The following is a 22,374-nucleotide window of genomic DNA, read 5'->3' as shown; positions in this document are numbered from 1 at the left end:
TGGGGAATTTCTACTCTTACACATTTTATAGAGAGAGTCCCGATAAGATTTTTATTTAGAAAAAACATTGACAACAAACATGTAAATAATAAATAACAAGATGGGGATTGGTAGTAGTATGAAAACCGCTTTCTTAGGATGGTTAACTCTTTTTTATCTCTGAACATTGAATGAGATAAATTTCTAGATGCTGTTCTCTATTTTTATGTTATCAGACTAATATTCTATATAAATAATTAAGATGTAACCATTTAATAGTCTGTACAATCACTCTCAGTACTGTCACTACAATATTACATTCTGCAAATGTTATTCTGTTATGTCAGATACCAAATTTTAGTGAGGTATCTCCAAGGCACATAGTAGAAAACAAAATTGGTTAATTCCTCATGTTTCTTTCACTGTGATTTGGAAATGATTTAATCTTTATAGAATGAGACCCTTTTTTGGACTAGCTTTTTTATTTAAATGGCTCAATTTGTGTTGACAAAAAAAAAAAACTTTCTTGCACAGCACCTCTGACAAAGCCTACCCCTGCTCCCCCACCCATCCTCCAGCACGTCAGTGAGACACACACATTGTACAAAATGAAAGCATCTCTCAGGGCACAGGAGTACCCTATTCACCAGAGCTTGAATAGAAAGGTACAGACCACAAGTTTCGTGGCCTATCAACTCCCCTGCATCCGGATCCCAGAGCGACACAAAGAAAGGGAGCAGAAAGAAGAAAGGGTCAGGATCCAAAGCCAGGGCCCAAAGGGATCAGAGCTGTCGCTGAGAAGTGCAGGGCCTAGGGGGAGGGAGGGAAAGGATTCAGAGGGTGTGAGGGAAGAAGTTGTCTGCCTGATATATACACATCATGAATAAAAGTCCACACCAAAAAAAAGGTATTTAATTATTTTCATACAACTCATTTACAATTTATTTTCACACAACTGATTATGTTACTAAACTGTACACCTCCCCGCAGAGTTGGATAACCCGAAGTCACATTCCTTGGAAAGAGAAGAATCAACACTGGGCTTCTTTTTTGGGAGAAGTCTCTCCTGGATTGGGCCCATCAAGGCTAGACCAGAGTGTGGAGTACAGGAAAGGCCATCCTTCAAGTCCAAGGGATCAGGGTCTTAGCCTGGTGCTTCCAGTCATTACAGCAGGGGTGTCTCTGTTTGGAAAGCCAGCACCAGCACCCAGAACACAGGAGTCCAGAGACACAGGCAGGCACTGCTGGCCACCATCTGGCTGTGGTGGGAATGCCCATGGAGAGGGAGCCGCAGCTCAGTGGAGATGTGCCTGTCCAGGACAGGGACCTGGAGCTGCGGGACCATGTCACTAGGAAGCAAAGAGAAAGGGTCTGAAAGCACAGCAGAAACCACTGCACACTCCAATGCCCCCAAATGCCCACACAGCTTCTCTTCATCTCCCTCCTAAAAGACAGGAATGGGTATTAGTATGTTAATAGGCTTCCTATATCTCTGGCCCTCTTTCACGTCTTTGGCCACTGCTACCAGAAAACCCAATGGCAGAGGATATTAAGACCAGCAGACTGGCCAACTGTCCCTGGAGATTTGGTTCTTCATTCAAAGATTATTGAAAGTCTTGGTATAAGGCCCAATTCAAAGTTTGCTAATTATTAGCCTCTGGGCAATCTTAGGAGGGACTTTCCTCACTGGCCACCACAGAGGCAGAGCCAGACCATGCAAATTCCTCCCTGGGTCTCTGCCTCTCTCACTTGCCCAAGTCCAAGCCTGATGTGCACAACATGTAGGTATACTGGATCAAAACAGTACAAGTTGAGGGGCCCATGACCTCAGGCTCACCCAGATCTTTCAGCTCAGCTGAGGTATAAAGTGCCCAACTCCATGGCCACCTTAAAGGAAATGGCCCTGTTTGAAAAGTACTAAACAGGTCCATTTATTCCTGCATCAGTGGAGGATGGTTCATGAGTCACCCTGGGACATGAACACCACGAGAAGCTGTCCGCATTCTCCAGGCCCCATCTGGCTGCCGGCTTCTGTCCGTTTAAAATGCAAATCACACAGCATATCACGTGCCTGCTTCAAACCTTTCAGTGGGTCCCTACTTTCCTCCCTGTTTACCTCTCTGGACACATCTCACCTCACTACTCCTTTACTTCCCGTGCTCCAGCCAGAATTACTTTATCTTGGCTTCTTTAACACAATCGTTCCCTCCAGCCAGGCTTTCACATTGTTACCTCTGCCCTCAATCCTTCCCATTCCCTATTCAATTGTTCAATCATTCACTCATTCATTCTACATTTATTAAGCACCTGTGTAGGCACTGGATCTCTACATCTACTGATTCAGACTCAGAAGCTCTATTCACAAGGTTCCAATTTGGCTTCTACACAGGATAAGCCAAAAGGATGCTTCCTCAAGGGAAGACTTTCCTGACCCTTGACCCTAAGTAGTAACCTCCAACACACACACAGACACACACACACACACACACACGCATACACCACACACACACCCATAGCACCTTACACTTCCATTGCAATTATCTACTCAAAAATTCATCTTCCTCACCAGACTGCAAGTTCCATGATGGCAAGGCCCACGTCTGGTTGGCCCCACACAGACAGTACCCAACACAACAGCAGGCACACAGGATGGACTCAATAAGCCTGAGATTAATTTAATTGGATTCCTGCTCCCAGCCTCTCTGGGGTAGTTCTTCCAGATGTCTTGTGTCTTGCAGATCCACCTCCAATCTCCTCCCCAGCCATTTTTGAGACTACATTTCGTGTAGGGTCACAACCCCTCCCTTACAATGTGGGGGTTAAACATGCCCGCTCCTATCAAGCTGCTTCCAGCTCTGCAAATCTATGACATTCTCCCTGAATCTACCATGGAGAAAGATCTAAAAAATCAAGTTCTTTGCAACCTTTCCAGATGCCTTCCACTTTTAACAGACTCATCCTACCCCCAGACTTGTTCTTTAACAAGCATAAACATGTTTCCCTTGCCCTGAAGCAGCTACCTTAAATCTGGATTCACTTTTGTCACAGGGGACAGAAAAAGGGTGCCTGGGGTCATAAGGAAAGAGAAAGGTTTGGTAGAGACTACATCTGTGTCATGACAATATGAGGTGGAAGAGTTTCATCCCGAAACCATCCCCCACTCCCCGATCCGTGGAAAAATTTTCTTCCATGAAGTCAGTCCCTGGTGCCAAAAAGGTTGGGGACCGCTGTCCTAGAGGCTTCAAGAACAGATGGTCAGGCAGCACCATGCCCACCAAGCCCTCTGCCCATGGCAGAGACTACATCTGTGTTATCCTTGGCCTCCATATGACCCAAAAAGGTCCTGGTACATGGTAGGCACTCAAGAAAAATCTGTTGCTTTGACTTAGCAAGGAACATGGTCTCAAACTCACTAGGGCTATGTTCCATGGCTTGAAACAGCACATCCTCACAGACAAATCATAGCTTTGTTTCTGTTTAACTTCCAACAAAGACCTCACCCTTGCCCATCACAACCAGTCTGAGAGGCATTCCTGGGTCTGCTCACCAGGGCAAAGGTAGATGCCAACCCGACTCAGCCTACCTGCCTGACCTCTCCTCCAAGCGGACCCACAGATCGCTGAATTGCCGGAGTCGCTGCCTCCACTGTGGCCGTCTCCACTTCTTCTGGAACTTCTGCACGGCCTCACTGGGAGGGTCAGCTCTTCCAGGCTGGGACACAAGGGGTGGCAACGTTGAGTACACTGAGGACACGGCTTCTGGTGCCAGTACTTCCGGGGAGGGCACTTTTGGAGCAAAGATGGTGAACGGAGTGGGCCGTGGAGAGGTCTTTTTACTCTTCCCTCTGTACATAAGTGGAAGGAGGAGGTGTTTGGAGAAGGATCACACAGCATGGCGCCTCCCCCAGCTCTCTTACATTTCAGGGTTTCATGACAGCAGATAACCTGAACGTTCAAGCTGGCCAGGGAGGGCAGAAGTTACCTGGTTCTTGAAATTACTTTAGGAATTGATTTTTTTGACACCTTTTTCCCCCCTCAGATATCCTCACCCTACTCTCTCCAAATTCCCTAGTCCTGGGGAGAAAGACCCAAGATTTTCAAACTATTACATGTACAGTATTTACTTTTCCAACAATGAACAGGTCAGCCCTGCCTAAGAAGTCGCTGACAATTACAGGTTTTTTTTTTTTTTTTAGAGACCGGATTTCCCTAAGTCACTCAGGCTAGACTGTCATGGCCCAATCATACCTCACTGTAGCCTCAAACTCCTGGGCTCAAGTGATTCTCCCACCTCAGGCCCCAAATACAAGCAAATGTCACCACTCTGGCTAGTGAACAATAAAGCTTTGAAAGACAGATGGAAAATGTTTAAATACCATTTGCTTAAAACAACTGAAGTAGCCCTAAACCCTGTTAACCCTTTCTGTACCCTCATGAGGGCTTTATTCAAGAAGGGGCTCTCAGGGCTGTCTTCCAACCACTTAATTGCAGATCTGGCCTGAAATCATCTTTCCCAAAGAGAAATTTTCACAAGTGATAGGAAACTCAGACTTACTTCTAGTATTCCCCTAAAGGTGACTATAGTCACCAAACACTTCTTTTAGTGAAGAAATAAGCTTTCAGAAGGACCAAGTTTCTCCCAACAACAGAACTTTTGTCAAGGGTTTGGTGAAGAGGATGGGGGAGCAGAAAGAGAAGAATTCTACTAGATGTCAATGCCATTGTCTTCTGAGGTAGGCAGGCAGTGAGCGTCCTGGAGCACCTGTCTGCCTGAGGAAGGGGGGCAGTGGATACATCATGTCTAGGGCTTTCCACATCCATTGATATGGGTGCCACTGACCAGCACATGTAAGAACTCAAATACTCTGAAACAGCCTTGATGAACCATCTACCTTGCCAGAATGGGCCTCAGTTCTGAACCACAACATGGCAGAGCCTGAGAAGTCAGTACTAATGGCCTTGTGTGTGGAAGGGACGAAGTATATAAGAAGGAAAGCAAAAAAGGGAAAGACTTACATTGGGCAAAAAAAGATAAAAGAAGGGAATTCCTCAAACGGCAAAGGATTGAAAAAGGCCCCTACTCTGAACCTGAGACTAAGGACCCCAGAAACATAAAGTCATATCCTAGAAGGTTCTTGGGAGGACAGGGCTTAATATATTCATTCCTGTCTCCTGAGTTCAGCACAATGCCTGGTACATAATTGTGACGCCACTTAAATGAATCCTTTCACTGTTACAACAGAGAAACTAGAACCTAGAAAGGGAATGTGCCCCCATCCAGGCTCTCTAGGATTCAGGTGGCCTCCTAGGGCAGGAGTCCCCAGCCCCCAAGCCATGGCCTAGCACTGGTCTGTGGCTTGTTAGGAACTGGGCCACACGGCAGGATGTGAGCAGCAGGCAAGCAACCATATTACCACCTGAGCTCCACATCCTCTCAGATCAGCAGAGGTATCAGATTCTCATAGGAGCACAACCCCTATTGTGAACTGTGTGTGCTAGGGATCTAGGCTGCACACTCCTTATGAGACTCTAAGGAGTCTCATGCCTGATGATATGAGGTAAAACAGTCTCATCCCAAAACCACTTTCCCGATCCATGGAAAAATTTTCCATGAAGTCAGTCCCTGGTGCCAAAATGGTTGGGGACCACCATCCTAGAGGCTTCAAGAGCAGATGGTCAGGCAGCACCATGCCCACCAAGCCCTCTGCCCATGGAAGAGACTACATCTGTGTCATCCTTGGCCTTCATATGACCCAAACAGGTCCTGGTACATGGTAGGCACTCAAGAAAAGCCTGTTGCTTTGACTTAGCAAGGAACATGGTCTCAAACTTGGTCCTTCTAAAAGCTTATTTCTTCATTAAAAGAAGTGTTTGGTGACTATAGCTGTGTCTTATGGCTTGGAACAGTGGGTCCTCACAGTGAGACAAATCATAGCTTTGTTTCTGTTCAACTCACAACAAAGACCTCACCCCAGAAACTCCAGGTAGCCAAGGCCAGGGCTTAAGAGCCAAGTTAACAGCCCTGGGTGGGAGTTGGAAGGTAGGGATCAGGAAAAAATTAGCTTTACTCTTCCTGGTTTTTATCTCCCTCATATTTCTGAGCTAAGGAGTTCTGAGGAATCTAACACCTACTTTATGATTGAGAAAACTGAAGCCTGGAGTGAAAAAAACTGACCTGCACAAGGTTCCAAGAAAGATTCCATGCCATTTTTAAGTAACTCATTCATTGTTGACATTTTTTTCAGGTCATAAATCGAATCCATTCTCATTGGAGAAAATATGAAGAGTATAAATTAGTGTCACTATAATCTCCAGGGAGAGATCCTACAGACAAATGCTCACATGGGCTCAGACAGGGGTTTAAGTGTCCCTAGGTCAATAGGGGTGGCTGCTCTTCTGTCCCAAATAGAAAATCCCAGCTGCTGAACACACCCAATCCCTCACAGAGCTGCTGTGCTGGATCCCATCACAGGCTCAAGATCTAGATTATCATGTTTTGGACAATCTGGATTCTCACAGTTTAACTAAACTTAAGCCCATGGTCATTTTGGCTACAATATAGGACTACCCCCTTGTGCTCACAGCCTGTTTGTCCCCTACCTGCATTTCACACAGCCTCCTCCATGGAAGTATCCAAGAAAGAAGCACACTGGTTGACAAGGAAAAGAGCCCAGGCTTGGAGCCTTAGACAAGATAACTGACCTTTCTGAGCCTCTTCTGCTTATATAAAACTAACCTATCCCACTGCAGTACTGTGAGGATTCAAATGGTCCAAGCACCATGCTTCACACAGTGCTGAGCACACAGCAGATGCTTACTGCAGATGCATCCCCCTTCTCCCAGTCCTCTGAGAATAAGTGAAGCTGTATAAACCCTAGCATGGCTGACCAGAACCTTAGAGCAGCCCGCTGTGTAACCAAAGGGACATCTTCCAGATCCCTGAAGATGTTCATGACCTAGCCCCGGAAGGTCTGAACACATTACCTTACAGGGTAAAAGGAACATTGAAGATGTGATTTAAGTTAAGGACCTTAAGATGAGGAAAGTAGCCCAGATTATCCAGGTGTGCCCAATCTAATCACATGGGCCCTTAAAAGCAGAGAACCCTTCTGCAGTCAGAGGGGATGTGACTACGGAAGAATGGTTATAGAGATGCAACATTGCTGGCTTTGAAGATGGAAAAAGGCTCCACAAGCCAAGGAATGTGGGCAGCCTCTAGAAGCTGGAAAGGGAAAGAAAACAAATTCCCTAGAGCCTCCAGAAGGGAATGCAGCCCTGCTAACACCTTGATTTCAGCCAGAGAAACCTGTGTCAGACTTCTGATCTCCAGAAGTATAAAATAATGAATCTGTGTTGTTTTAAGCCACTGAGTTTGTGATTCTTTGTTATAGCAGTGATAGAAAGCTAACATAGTATCCATTATCCCAGGGGGAGGAGGGAGGAACTGCCTAAGCCCTCTGCAGATTAGCCCAACAGAAACCGCATCTCTTTCTCTTCTCTGCTCAAAGAAGGGCAGCCTCACATTCAGGAGCATTTTCTAAGTTTTCCAGCCTGCTGACAGGTGGAGTGTGGTGGCTGATAGTTGCCCTCCCCACACCCCAACATGCACACCCATCTCTGTCTCCCCAATACCCCAAAATTTGGGGTAATGGCCTCTAGCTTGAAGGCCCTGCCTCAAGACTAAGGCAGCTGGCAGGGCCTGAAGTAAGCTACATCATGACTTAACAGCCCTCTTGTCCCCAACCACACCAGCCTGCCCTGGATTCCAGTTCCACATGACCAGAATCATCCCTTAAGGACTACCATACGGCTGCTGAGGAGGGGAAGAAGGACACAGATATCCCCCCACTGCCCTGGTCCTCCATGCCAGCCCCTCATTGTAGGCATTCTCCCCCACCCACTTTCCTGGGCCCTTAGCCTCCCGGGACCCTGCCCCTTCTTCCTCTCCTTTGGAGACCTCATCCTCCCTCATGGCTTCACCTGGGACCACTGTATGCACGTTCACCCTTAAAACCTCTCAGGTCCTCCACTGGCTGAATAAATGAATGCATGTGAGCAGTACCAGCAATAATATTAGTTACACATAATAAGTCCTATCTGAGATCCCATCACGTGCCAGATGCCAGGATAGATACTTCTGGAAATCCAATTTGAAAATTAGATCCTTGTCCAGAAGGCTCTAGAAGAAATAGAGAGCTCTTGCTAAAGGCCACAAATCATAGGTTCCTTGGAGTCACGCACAGGATGAACCCAGGCTGGAGCGATGAAGGAAGGTGTGGCAATGTGCTGGATTTCACAGATTCTGATAGAACTGAGGGTAGTGGGGGTAGGGAAAGAATCCCTGGCGGAGGAAACTGCACGAACAAAGACATAAAGGCTAGGAAGTAAGAGGCGGGAGAAGAAAGAAAGGAAAGGTTTGGGAGATAGAAGGGTCTGAGCTATTTCTGGGCCCTGGTTAATTGTGTGACCTTTCAGTTTCTTCATTAGTAAATGAGAAGGAACACTCCCCTTGCAGGCTGGTTTTGAGAATTAACTGAGAGTAAATAAACCTGGCTACCACCTGATGATCCACCAATAAATGTTCTTTTCCTCCATGGGGAAATGAGAACACTGGTTCTCAGCCTTCAGTGGGCATCAGAATCTCCTGGAAAGCTTCTAAAAAGACCGATTCCTGACCTTCCTTCCCCCAAGGGCAGGCGTCAGGGTTACAGGCAGAATTAGGGAGCCTAGAAACAACCAGCAACACACACAGTACACACACATACACCCCACATATACCACACACACCACACACACGTACCACACACACCACACATACCACATACACCACACACACCCCACATTTACACAACACATACATCAGACATGCACCACACACACACCACACACATACCACACACATGTACACACAACACACACCAAATATGCACCACACCCAACACACACATGCACACTATACACACAATACACACACCAGACATGCACCACATACATGCACACTACACACCACACACACCACATGTACCAAACACACACCAGACATGCACCACACACACATGCCCACTACTCCCATGCACATACACCCCACACATACACATTATACACTAGATACGTACCACACAAACCCTACACACAAACATCACACACCCCTCACACCACACACCCCTCACACACACCACACACCAGACACACACACACACACACACACACACACTCCCCAGGCAGGGCCCTCTCCAGCACCCCAGGGACAGTACATTGAAGCCCAGCCCAGTCAGCCCAGCAAGAGGAGCTGAGAAGGGACCAGAGAGAGCCCAGTGTGGGAGGAAAGACCCACAGTCCTGCAGGGTACAGAGAACCCCTAAGGGCTGGCTCCTCCAGACTTGAAGGAGAACAGGAAGGAGTGTGAGCCTGCAGCAGAGGAGACTCAGGCAGGGGCAGAATTCCGCACTCCCCACCCCCGCATCAAGGGTAGGAGAGGAGGGCTCCTCGGTGCGGGGAGTAGCATCAGTAAAGGTGGAGAGGCAGGAACGGAAGGGAAGCTCTTCTGAAGCAAGCAGCAGATCCCAGCTGCGGGAAGGGTAGGGTCTTAGTACCAAGACCTCCGAGTAAAAACAATGACTTTGGAAGAGAACAATGAAAAACCGTGGAGGGTTTGAATACGGGACACTGGAAAGATTAGTCCCACAGAAGGGCGAAGAGTGAACCTGAGGGAGAAGGGCCTGGAAGGTGGCCTGGAAGGTGGCCACGGAAATGGGGAAGGACAAATCCCAGCCAGTCTTTACTGGAGGAAGTCAAAGGCCTGGTGGAGGAGGCAAATGCACAGGCTCACATCAGGGCTTCTGCAAACTAGAAAGTGCTCTGTGAAGGGCGGTCACTATTGACACACTAAGTACAGGGCATGAAGAGAGGTGGGGATAAGAGAAGTCAGGATGTGTCCAGGATTTCCCACCTAGAGGGACACTGGAAAAATCATGGCTTCTGCCAGGCATGAGCCTCTGTGGTGACGGGGGATGGGGAGACAAGATGTGGTGAAGGGGGGCCTTCTGAGGAGAAAGAGGGCAGCTGGAGATGAGGGGCCATCAGGCAGACACCACAGCTGGATCCTCTGTCAGGTATGGGCATTTGCATCCTGGAGCACTCCCACTACAGCTGAGACCTCTGCCAGGAGAGGTCTGACCACGGATCGTGAGATAGTGGGGGCCAGAGAAATGGAGGGGATGTTAAGAGCTGATAGGCATCCCCCACATTCACATGTTGAAGCCCCAATCCCAGTACCTCAGTATGTGACTATTGGGAGTTAGGGCCTTTAAAAAGGTGATTCTGTTAAAATGAGGACCCTAGTCCACTATGACCAGTGTCCTTACTAGAAGAGAGGCCAGGAACGCTTGCTTACAGGAAAAAATGCCATATGCTGGCAGGAAGAGAAGGTGGCCATCTACAAACCAAACAGAGAGATCCCAAGAGAAACCAGTCCGGTTGACACCTTGATCCGGAACTTCCAGCCTCCAGAGCTGTGAGAAGTGCGTTTCTGTTGATGAAATCACCCAGTCTGTGGTTTTGGTTATGACAGCCCAAGCAGACGACTACAGGGGAAGGGGAAGGACACCTGGGGCCCACCAGGATGGACGACCAGTTGGGAAGCCAGTGGGCAGACAGCATTGCTGAGGAGCCGGGGGCCAGGCCTCCTTCTTTACAGAAAGGTCTGTGGGGGCAGGGGGCAGTTTGACAAAAAAAAAAAAAAGAAAAGAAAAAGAGAGAAATAAACCTAGGGAGGAGGAAACAGCTCAGAGAAAGAGAAAGGGCTTTCTCCTGCCCCTGAGAGCGGCCAGACATGCATTTCCTGCACCCCTAGCCCCTCTGGCCTATTTACCACTGTCATGGCCCGATTCCCCCATTGTGCCTCCTGAAAACTCCCAAAACACCTGCGTCAAAGAACATTGGGCATTAAGCCTAATTACTCCTCCCTTCCCTGCTACCCCCACCCCGACCCCTAGACAACCTTCCCTTCACCTTCCCCCGCTCCCCAAACACTGCCTCTGCACCACAGAGTGTCCCTCCTGCCAACCACGTCTGACACAGCCCAGCCACACAGAGCCAGCTGAGCTGGTGCCAAATGTCCAGTGTGGGGGAAGTGACCAAACAGGGGTTCTCTGGAGCTCCTCAAGATAGCAGCCCACCCTGGTGCCCAGGCAGCCCCATGAGGGTCTCAGCTCCCCAACCAAGACAGAAGCACAGAACGGTTACTTGTGGATGGGTCGTCCAGCAGGGGCGTGTTCTACCTCATAGCCTTCACGTCGCAAAACATCCAGCACTGTGTGGTTGCCCATGAAATGACCTGCAGTGAGAAAAACAACCAGAAATGCTGCAGCTCTCAGGACCACCAAACATTCTCTCCAGACACACACCCGAGAACTGAGAAATTGCCCTGGCAAGTCCCCTTCCTATCTGTCCAGCACAGTACAGTTCCAGAGAGCTTCTGGAATCAGGCCTGCCAACAGTCCTGCAAGGCAGGTAGGGGGCATCAGTAGCATTTCAGAGACGATGACAATGAACATCAGAACAATGCAGCGAGTTACCTGAAGTCACACAGCTAAGGGGAAACCTGGACATCAAACTGCAACCTGGTAAGACCTCCCAGAGGAGGTGATATGTGAGCACGATGCTGAAAGGCGAGGACACTGGTCTGGAGAAAATACAAGAATTCAGGTCAGGTACAGTGGCTCACACCTGTAATCCCAGCACTTTGGGAGGCTGAGGTCAGGAGCAACCTGGCCAACATGGTAAAACCCCATCTCTACTAAAAATACAAAAATTAGCCAGGCATGGTGGCAGGTGCCTGTAATCCCAGCTACTCAGGAGGCTGAGGCAGGAGAATCGCTTGAACCCAGGAGGCAGAGGTTGCAGTGAGGTGAGATCATGCCACTGAACTCCAACCTAGGTGAAAGAGCAAGACTCTGTTCCAATTATATTGAACAATGAGAACACATGGACACAGGGAATGGAGCACTATGCACTGGGGTCTGTTGAAGGGAAATAGGGGAGGGACAGTGGGGGCTGGGGAGTTGGGGAGAGATAGCATAGGGAGAAATGCCAGATATAGGTGAAGGGGAGGAAGGCAGCAAAACACACTGCCACGTGTGTACCTATGCAACTATCTTGTATGTTCTTCACATGTACCCCAAAACCTAAAATGCAATAAAAAAAGAAATAAACAAATAAAAAGAAAAAAAAGAAAGGAACAATGGCAAAACCAAAAAAAAAAAAAAAGGAAATTGCCAACTACGGGAAAGAATGAAATGTAAATGTGCTCTCTGAGAAAACAGGGAGGCTGGTGGGACTGAAGGAATGGCTACTTCCCAATCACCACTTTCTAGAAAAAGCAAAGGCAAAAGGCAACATAATCTAAGATCTGTCCTTTTGGAGGTTTCTGCATAGGACAAACCCACTATGGTCTCAGGAGCCCCAACCAGGGAACCCTAGGAGCCTATGGCAGTACAGTCAACAGGCCCAAGAAGGAAGCAGAAGGCCCCTGGCTCCTGCTTTCACTTTCACCCTCATGCATCAAAGGGGGTGTTCATGGGTCAGCAGGGGCTCAGAAAGGGAAGTTTGGCAAAACCATTCCCTCCCATCTCCCCTCTCCTCTCCACAGCCTAGACCAGATCCTAACTAGAAACAGCTGCCAGTGCAGGGGCGCTAGCTCTTACCTAGAAATGTGGCAGGAGAGGAGGCTAAGCCCACGGAAGAAGTAACCCTGGCAAACAGGAGCCAAAAATCAGCACGGGCTGATTTCAGATCTATACCTAAGAAAAAAGGTTGTGTCATTCACCACTCATCCTAGGTTACTCATTTGCAAATAACTGGCAATTCACAGAACAAGTGATTATAGTTTCCACTTAGCACTTCTGACTTCAATCTTTCTTCTGCTCCAAAGGTGATTTCCATTTCCAGTCTTCACATTTTATTTCCAGATCTCCATGACAAAAGTTGCTGCTTGATTTTAAAACTCCAGTACTTTCCGTTTTCGGTTATCTTCATTTCGCAATTAAAAGTTTGCTAGCCACACAGCTTTTAAATTTTAAAAGTACACAGTCATGCGTTTGGGAGTAATTTATATAGTTTCCTCTGCTAGACGTAGTCTTCAGAAAGCACAGAGAGAAAGCAGCTACAGGAAGATAACTTTGCCCTAGAAGGAGGCAGTGCTAGACGGGGGCTCACAGCTCCTGGGCACTCCCAACGCCTGAAGTGCCCGGGGCTTTGAGCCCTCGTCTAGCACTGCATCAGTTTGGCAAATCAAGCCCGGAGCACTGGGCAAGCCGCCATCCGAGAGCCAACCCACCAAACTGCTCAGTCCAAGCTATGCGCCAAATTCCCACCAGCCCAGAACCCAGTTGACCTTTCCCCTCTTCCCACAGCCCCCTTACCCTTGCACTGGACATAGGGGAAGCTTTTGGGGGCTCACCTAAGTCTGGCAGGAGTGGAAAGCAAAAGCCCCACTCCAGCACTTGGGTACCTTCCATCCACGCAGACCCGGGGTGGTGCATTGGGATACCGCCCGCCACAGGCTCTGTTCCTAATGTCCTCATCTAGGGCTTGCACCACTATTGTGGTGCCTCAAGGGTGAGGCCCAGGCTAACAGCTTTGTTACAGGAAGCCATTTGTTGAGACAGTGCAAATGTGCACACAGTGCCCAATCCAGACATGAAACACAGGACTTACAGAAGAAGAAAACTACCATATACTCACAGGCACTGCTGAGGGCAGAAACTGCGATTTGTTTTGTGGCAGAACTTTTCAATGAGCATGATATAGAAGCCAAACCCTTCATATTTCTATAACAGTTTCATTAATATTTGAATAGAATTCACATGACATAAAACTCATCCTTTTAAAGTATGCCATTCAGTGATTTTTTGTGTATTCAGAAAGTCATGCAAGCACGACCACTATCTAATTGTGAAACATTTTCATCATTCCTGACCCCAGCCCCTGGCAACCACTAATCTATTAATACTTTCTGTCTATAGATCTGCCTGTTTTGGACATTCCATATAAATATAATCACATGATTTTGTGACTGGCTGTTTTCACTTAGCATAATGTTTTCAAAGCTTATCCATGTAGTACCATATAACAGGACCTCTTTCCTTTTTTATGGCCAAATAACATTCCATTATGTGGATATATCACCTTAGATATCCCTGTCAGTTGATGGATAGTAGGATTGTTTCCATTTTTTGGCTATTATAAATAATGCTGCCATGAATATCCATGTACAAATTTTTATATGGATATATGCTTTCAATTATCCTAGGCATATATATCTGGAAGTTGAAATGCTGAGTCAAATGGTAGTCCAATGTTTAATTTTGAAAAACTGCTAAACAGTTTTTCCAAAATGGCTACACCGTTTTATATTCCAAGTAGCAATGTATGAGGGTGCTAATTTCTCCATATCTTCTTCACCAAAACTTTTTACTATTCATCATTTTTTATCACAGCCTAGTGAATATGAAATGGTATCTTTACTTTAGCACCACATCAATAGGGCTCCAGTAAAATAGCGGTGGATTACAGGTGAAAGTGCAACAAGACTTAGGCTCTATTTAAGAAGAGTTCTTAAGAAAATACAAAGACAAAAAAACTAGAGGAAAAACTAGAGGATACTAGAGGAAACTGAAGCCTCTGGGACCTAGAGTTATGGCAAACATGCCTTAGTATGTGTTGCTGTTACAAAATACCACAGACTGGGTCATTTATAAACAATAGAAATTTATTTCTCACAGTTCTACAGGCTGGGAAGTCTAAAATCTAGGCATAGGCATTCAGCGCCTTTTGAGAGCTGTTTTTTGTTTTGTTTTGTTTTGTTTTGTTTTTTTAATACAGCGAGTCTTACTCTGTCACCCAGGTTGGAGTGCAGTGGCATGTTCATAGCTCACTTTAGCCTCAACCTTCAGTGCTCAAGAGATCTTCCCATCTCAGCTTCCCAAGTAACAGGGACTACAAGCACACATCACTATGCCTGGCTAAATTTTTATTTAAAGCTGGTAGAGATGAGGTCTCACTGTATTGACCAGGCTGATCTCAAACTCCTGAGCTCAAGTGATCCTCCTGCTATGGCCTTCCAGGTGCTGAGATTATAGGCATGCACCACCAACAGAGGACCTTCCTGCTGAGTCTTCTCATGGCAGGAGGGGCTCATGCTAAATCTTCACATGGTGAAAGGCACAAGGACAAAAAAAGAGTCTAAGCTACTTTCCTCCTGTCCTTTTAAAAGGCATAAATCCACTCATGAATGTGGAACCTTCATGTCTTAATCACTTCCCAAAGGCCCCACCTGTTAATACCATGACAATAGTAATGAAATAATTCAACACATAAATTTTAAGAAACACTCCGACAACACCAAAACACTAACAGCCCAACTCTGAGAAAGAGTAACATAAACTCTCACACTAAAAACATATATCCCTCACTTCCCATTGCCAGATACATAATGTCCAACTTTCCATAAAAAATTACAAGGCACACTGAGAGACAAGAAAAATTACAGTCTGAAGAAACAATGAAAGTATCAGACCCAGACTCAGACATAATAGAGATTCTGGAATTATCAGATAGGGAATATAGTTGAACTGAAGAGCATCATCAATCAAATTGATCTAATTGACATTTAAAGAATACTTCATCCTACAACAGCAGATACAAATTTGATTTAGCTCATATTTCTCCTTCGTTTTTGAGTTTTGCTGGATGTGGCAATGTTTAACAGTCTTTTATTTCAGCATCTTGAATATGGCCCCCAAGGCCAGGTGTGGTGGCTCACGCCTATAATCCCAGCACTTTGGGAGGCCAAGTCAGGTGGATCATGAGGTTAAGAGATCAAGACCATCCTGGTCAACAAGGTGAAATCCCGTCTCTATTAAAAATACAAAAATTAGCCGGGCATGGCGGCACGCGCCTGTAGTCCCACCTACTCAGGAGGCTGAGGCAGGAGAATTGCTTGAACCCAGAAGGCGGAGGTTGCGGTGAGCTGAGATCGTGCCATTGTACTCCAGTCTGGGTAACAACAGCGAAACTCTGTCTCAAAAAAAAAAGAGTATGTTCCCCATAGCCTTCTGGCTTGCATGGCTTCTGATGAGAAATCTGCTGTTAATCGTATTGGGAATCCCTTGTCTGATTCGCTGTCACTGTTTTCAAGACTCTGTGTCTTTGGTTTTTGACAGTTTGGCTATGATATGCCTTGGTGTTGAAGTTTTTATTTTATACAATTTATAGTTCATTCATTGGATGTGCAAAGTAATGTTTTTCATCAAATTTGAAACATTTTCAAGCATTTTTTTAATTTAATTTTTTTTTCCTCTCCTATCTTCTGGCACTCCCATTAGGTATACATTGGCACATTTGAGGATGTCTCACAGGTATCTGAAGATCTATTCATTTTTCTTCATTCCTTTTCCTTTCTCTTTCTCATACTGAATCATTTCAATCGGCCATCTTCATGTATGTTGATTCTTCTTCAGTCAGTTCAAATCTACTGTTCAGCCTCTCTAGTGAATTTTTCATTTCAGTTCCTACACTTTCAATTCCAGAACTTCTATTTGGTTCTTTTTAAATAATTTTTATTGATTTTTGTATTTGGTAAGATATTGTTCTCAAACTTTCCTTTAATTATTTAGATATGGTTTATTTTCGTTTTGGGGGGTTTTTTGCTGGGGGGAGGGTTGTTCTTGGTTTTTTTGGAAATAGAATTTCATTCTTGTGACCCAGACTGGAGTACAGTGGCATGATCTTGGCTCACTGCAACCTCCGCCCCCCAGGTTCAAGTGATTCTCCTGCCTCAGCCTTCTGAGTAGCTGGAATTACAGGAATGTGCCACATACCTGAATAATTTTTGTATTATTAGTAGACATGGGGTTCTGCCATATTGGCCAGGCCTCAGGTGATCCACCTGCTTCAACCTCCCAAAGTGCTAGGATTATAGGCATGAGCCACTGTGCCCAGTCTCTTTTAGTTTTTGAACATATTTATAATAACTAGTGTTATACTCTTTTTCTAGTAAATTAAACATATTAAGTGTCTTATACTTGTTTTTATTGAAAACTAGACATTTAAATAATATAACACACCAACTCTGGAACTCATATCACCTCTCCCCTCTTTCCAAGTACATTGTTGTTGCTGTTTGCTTAGTGATTTTTCCAGGACTAAGTCTCTAAAGTCTGTATTCTTTGTTGTGTGTGTGATCACTGAAGGATCTGCTCGGTTAGCTTAGTGGCTGGCTAATGACTAAACAGAGATTTCCTTAAATTCCTTAAGTTTCCCAGCCTTTGCAGAGGAGCTATGTGAATTTTGGGGCACGTCTTTGATGTTACACAGTAAATTTAAGACTTTTCCTTAGCTTTCACATTCTGCTTACACAGAGCCTCAAGAGCAGCCAGAGGTGAGAGATTAGGATTTTATTAATCCTCAGGTCTCTCCTGGGCATGTGCACAGCCCTTCTCATGCACGTGGCTTTCTAGGAATATGTTAGAGCTTTTTGAAATCCCCTATGGGATTTTCCTTTTAAGTTTTTTGGGCAGCCCCTTGTAAGTTTCAATTAATATTGCTATTTCCAGCAACTATGATGTTAAACAGCTATCACTGATTGTTTTCAACAAACACCCTAGGAATAGGGCTATTCACACAGAGCAAGTTCTGAGTCTGGTCAAATGAAGACAAGCTTGGAAATGGAACTTTTAGGGAGCTATTAGATATGTCAAATAGTGATGATTCTTTGAGGATGGGGCTTTGGAGGAACTCTGAACCCATTCTGTCCCCTCGAGTAACCATTAGGTAAATGGTTTTCACAGCTACTGTAGTTCAAGGCTCCTAGCTTTCAAGGCTACTGTGAAGCTGGGAAAAGGGAGATGAAAAACAGAACAAATTAAAATGCCACAAAGCCCACTATTTCTATCAAAATTCACCCCATTTTCTGAAATAAACACTTCCAGGATTATTGCAAGCCTTTAATTAATTTCCAGAGCTGTGGAAAAGTTAATTTTGACCATTTTTTCCAGTGTTCTTATTGCTGTTATGGAAGAACAGGTTTTTGAAGGCCCTCATCCCACCATTTCAGAATTGCTGCACTCCAACCCCCTATCTTACTGGTAAAGAAACAGGAACATGACTTGTCCAAGTTTATGAAGTTAGCAGAAAAATATGAAAGAATAAAATCCAGCCCAGCAAATGATCTTACTGCACACTGTCCAGCCTCTGGCATTTCTAGCCTCAGTTCCTGAGGCTGCAAAGAATTCCATATCAGAGTTACTCAAGGGGAGAGAATTTACTTCAAGAAGCCTACAAAAGCAAGTAATTGTCCTATTCTGTCTCCATGTATGCTGTTAGCAGTCAATAACAGCTGATGTATCAGCCCCAGGCCTTGGACTTGGGAGGCTTATTGTCAGGTAGAAGAGTAAAGACAGACAGATTTTTTTGTTTGTTTGTTTATTTTTAAGCAGATCTAACTATATTTTTGTAGCCATTAACCAAATCCTTTTTTTTTTTTTAGGGAAAAAGAGAAAAAGAAGGGGGAAAAAAGAAAAAGAGGGAAAAAGGAATATTACTTCATTCCTAAAATGGGTTTCAATAATGGCCGATCAATATTTTGAGTGTTTAAAGTGGTTAATGCATATTTTATGTGTTTAAAATGGAGACCTCTATTGTGTTTATTTGTTCTGGCTCTGAGTTCAAATCCTGGATATCGTTATCAATTTGTTGTCTCGTTGAATCTAAATCTCACTATGTGTCTTATGTATCTGGGTGTTAAGATCTCTTATTGTTACATTAATCCTTTTACCCTTGTATCCTTATAGCTTTGAAATCTATTTTTTCAAATGTGAAAATTGCAACTCCTGCTTTTTATTTATTTATTTTTGCTCTCCATTTGGTTGGTACTTTTTTTTTTCCAACCCTTTATTTTGAGTCTATGTATATCTTTGGATATACCGTTGGATTTTGTCTGTATCTTTTGATTGGGAGATTTGGTTGATTTAACTTTAGGGTTGCTGCCATTTGATATTAACTGGCTATTTTGTCCTTTTGTTGATAAAAATTCTTCTTTATGTTAATGCTCTTTACTTTTTGGTGTATTTTTAGAAAGGATCATACTGGTTGTTCCTTTCTGTGTATAATGCTTCTTTTAGAAGTTCTTGTAAAGCAGGCCTGGTGGTAATAAAATCTCTGAGTACTTGCTTGTTCCTAAAAGATTTTATTTTTCCTTCAAATGTAAAGCTTAAATTGGCAGGATATGAAATTCTGGGCTGAAAGTTTTGTTCTTTAAATATATTGAATATTGGCCCCCACTCTCTTCTAGCTTGTAGCGTTTCCGTTGAGAGATCTGCTGTAAGCCTAATAGGCTTACCTTTATGGGTAACTTGATCTTTCTCTCTGGCTGCCCTTAATATTTTCTCCTTCATTTCGATCTTGGTGAATCTAACGATTATGTGCCTTGGGGTTGGTCTTCTTGAGGAATATCTTTGTGGTGTTCTCTGTATTGCCTGGGGTTGAATAGTGTCCTGCTTTGCTAAATTAGGAAAATTTTCCTGGATAATGTCCTGGAGAGTATTTTCCAGCTTGACTTCATTCTCTCCGTCACATTCAGGTACACCAATCAAGCGTATATTAGGTCTTTTCACATAGTCCCATATTTCTTGGAGACTTTGCTCATTCCTTTTTATCCTTTTTTCTCTATTCTTGTCTTGTCGTTTTGTTTCATTAAGTTGGTCTTCGACCTCTAATACCCTTTCTTCTGCTTGATCCATTCGGCTGTTTAAGCTTGTACATATTTCACTCAGTTCTCGTGTTGTATTTTTCAACTCCATAAGTTCATTTGTATTCCTCTCTATATTGTCTATTCTTTTCAACATTTCATCGAACCTTTTTTCCAAGTTCTTAGTTTCTTTACATTGGGTTAGAACAAGTTCCTTTAACTCCCAGAAGTTTCTTATCATCCACCTTTTAAAGCCTACTTCAGATAATGGAACACAGTCCTTTTCCATCAGGGCTTGTTCCGTTACTGATGAGTCCTTTTCCATCAGCGCTTGTTCCGTTGCTGATGAGTCCTTTTCCATCAGGGCTTGTTCCATTGCTGATGGGTTCTGATTTTGAGTATACTCGGCCTTCTTAGGCTGTTTTTTTCCCTTCATTATAGATGAACCGCCTTTCTAATTAGTTTTCTGAGTCGACGTCCGACTTACTGATTCCCAGTGCTGGGATCTGAGCCACCCACTGTGGCAGCCTAAATAGCAGCGATAAGACTGATGGTGCTCTTCTGCCCGGGAATCTCTGGTCTGGCTTCCCTCTTGAGTCCGCAACAAGCGGCTCTGACTTCCCGGAGCTCCAAACTCTGGTCAGTAGGGGAAGCAGTCCCGTTGGCTCTGCGTGAAGAGCTGCTGCGCCGAGACGCCGGCAAAACCGCTGCGGCGGCCACAAGAGTCGCGCTGGCGACCCGTGGGGCTCCTCCACTGGGAATCGGCTAATCGGTGAGTGACGAAAATTCGTCTAAAGATGTGGCGTCGTCTCGTTCTCTGAGCTTTCACTGGGAGCTACAATCCTGAGCTGTTAGTGGTCGGCCATCTTGAATCGATCTCGACAGACAGATTTTTAGTGAAAGTTTACCAAGTGTAAAGTACCAGGAAGAAGTTGAGATTAAGTGTGAAGTGCAGAGGGGAAAAATGCCTTCCCAGCTGGCTCATGTGTAGAGAGAGCTATGGTGAAGTCTCATGCACCAGCTCATTCAGCAACATTTCAACCATGTTAGATGCTCCAGCCCCAGCTGGAGCCACTCTGCAACTAAAACAAGTCAAGGACGGTGTCACTCCCTTCATCTCACTTCATGACTAACACAGGCTCTAAGCAGGGACTCACCTCAACATTCCCTTCTTGAGAAAAGCCCCAGATTCAGAGGCTAATTAGAGGTGACCACTACTCACCAGCTCCAAAGGCAAAGAAGAAGCCTTTGTCAGGGAACTCCTCCAAAAGGGCCTTCACCCGCTTCCCTATTCTCTCATTCCGCTTGTAGATCAGCTCCCGGCGTAAGTAGCTGTCAATCTCCTGAGCAGTGATGCGCTCCTGAGGTGGTAGTGTGGCATTAATAAAATTGGGAACCTCCACGAAAATAAAGAGAAATAAAATAAAATAAGGGGCAACAACGTTAATAACAAAGTTACTTCAGTGGAGCATCAAATCCCCCAACCTAGATAGTCAAGACGTTGACAAGAGAAGAATGACACCATTCTTGGAGTTTCCTGTCTGCTACGTTTCCAACTATATCACATACTCTGTAACCAAAGTGAAGAAATATTAAGTGAAGTATGCTGAATGAACTCTGATGCTATTTAAAACTGTACTTCTGTTTTACTTAAATGGTTCTGTCTGATGTTTATAAAAGGACACCACTGGGCCAAGCACAGTGGCTCACTCCTGTAATCCCAGCATTTTGGGAGGCTGAGGTGGGTGGATCTCGAGGTCAGGAAATCAAGACCATCCTGGCTAACATGGTGAAACCCCATCTCCACTAAAAATACAAAAAATTAGCCGGGTGTGGTGGCACACGCCTGTAGTCCCAACTACGCCAGAGGCTGAGGCAGAAGAATCGCTTGAACCCAGGAGGCAAAGGTTGCAGTGAACCAAGCTCATGTCACTGCACTCCAGCCTGGGAGACAGAGTGAGACTCTATCTCAAAAAAAAAAGAAAAAGAAAAAGAAAAGGACACCATCTTTGCACCACACATCCATAATTTTAACTTGTGTGATTCACACATGCTTTTCTTATAAAAATAGTTTTATATAGTTACATATTTTAGATTTTATTACCAAAAACATGAAATTTCTATAATACTTAAATGTTTTATAAATCCTATACTTTACATTTTCATTATTTCTCCACTTCCATTTCTCTCCCTTTCCCCAGTGTTCTTTGCCATCCTGGCAAATATTTCACTTGATTCTGGTATACATGTTAGCCAGCTTCAGTATTTTGGCTAATGACAGGATGCAAGTACATCAAAATTGTGACAATTAGGTGGTTCCTGCAGCCCAGGGCTACAGGTAAGGCTGGCACTCTGTTTTCTCCCCACCTCCTCAGCTGTCTGGCTTCCCAAACCTCAGCTTCCCACTCCTCCCCCAGGTGCATGCTCTCCCCTCCACCCAGGGACTTAACAATGTTACCCACTACCTTAGTCAGTAGCTACCCTGCCTGCTGCTGCTGCTTCCAGTAGCCTCTCAAAAAATCTTTCCAAAGTCCTCAGACTCTATTACATAATATTACCTTCCATCTTATGGATAACAGATCTCCTTCCACAACTACCTTGAAATGATATTCTTTCATTTTCAAATCAACCAGCCTTCATCTTCCACTC

The 22,374-nt window shown here is 45.0% G+C and overlaps 1 protein-coding gene across 3 annotated transcripts in view; it reads right to left on the bottom strand.

Moving 5' to 3' along the window:
* Positions 1 to 869: 869 nt before the first annotated feature.
* TRABD2A (TraB domain containing 2A) overlaps positions 870 to 22,374 on the bottom strand; it is a 65,461-nt gene continuing 43,956 nt past the window's right edge. The window contains exons 4-7 of one of the 3 annotated variants that reach the window (XM_008980420.4): positions 20,948 to 21,122; positions 11,223 to 11,313; positions 3,563 to 3,823; positions 870 to 1,328 (exon numbers count right to left, since the gene is read on the bottom strand). In XM_008980420.4, the coding sequence (XP_008978668.2) occupies positions 1,145 to 1,328; positions 3,563 to 3,823; positions 11,223 to 11,313; positions 20,948 to 21,122 (711 nt within the window). In that variant the 3' untranslated portion in view covers positions 870 to 1,144. Of the gene's footprint in view, positions 1,329 to 3,562; positions 3,824 to 11,222; positions 11,314 to 11,554; positions 11,662 to 20,947; positions 21,123 to 22,374 lie in introns of those variants that run through there. The other 2 variants (XM_008980421.4, XM_078349002.1) reach the window with 2 other exon arrangements.

The sequence above is a fragment of the Callithrix jacchus genome, chromosome 14 (genome assembly GCF_049354715.1).
Source record: "Callithrix jacchus isolate 240 chromosome 14, calJac240_pri, whole genome shotgun sequence".
NCBI classification, from domain to species: domain Eukaryota; kingdom Metazoa; phylum Chordata; class Mammalia; order Primates; family Cebidae; genus Callithrix; species Callithrix jacchus.
This window is presented reverse-complemented; position numbering and strand designations above follow the sequence as displayed.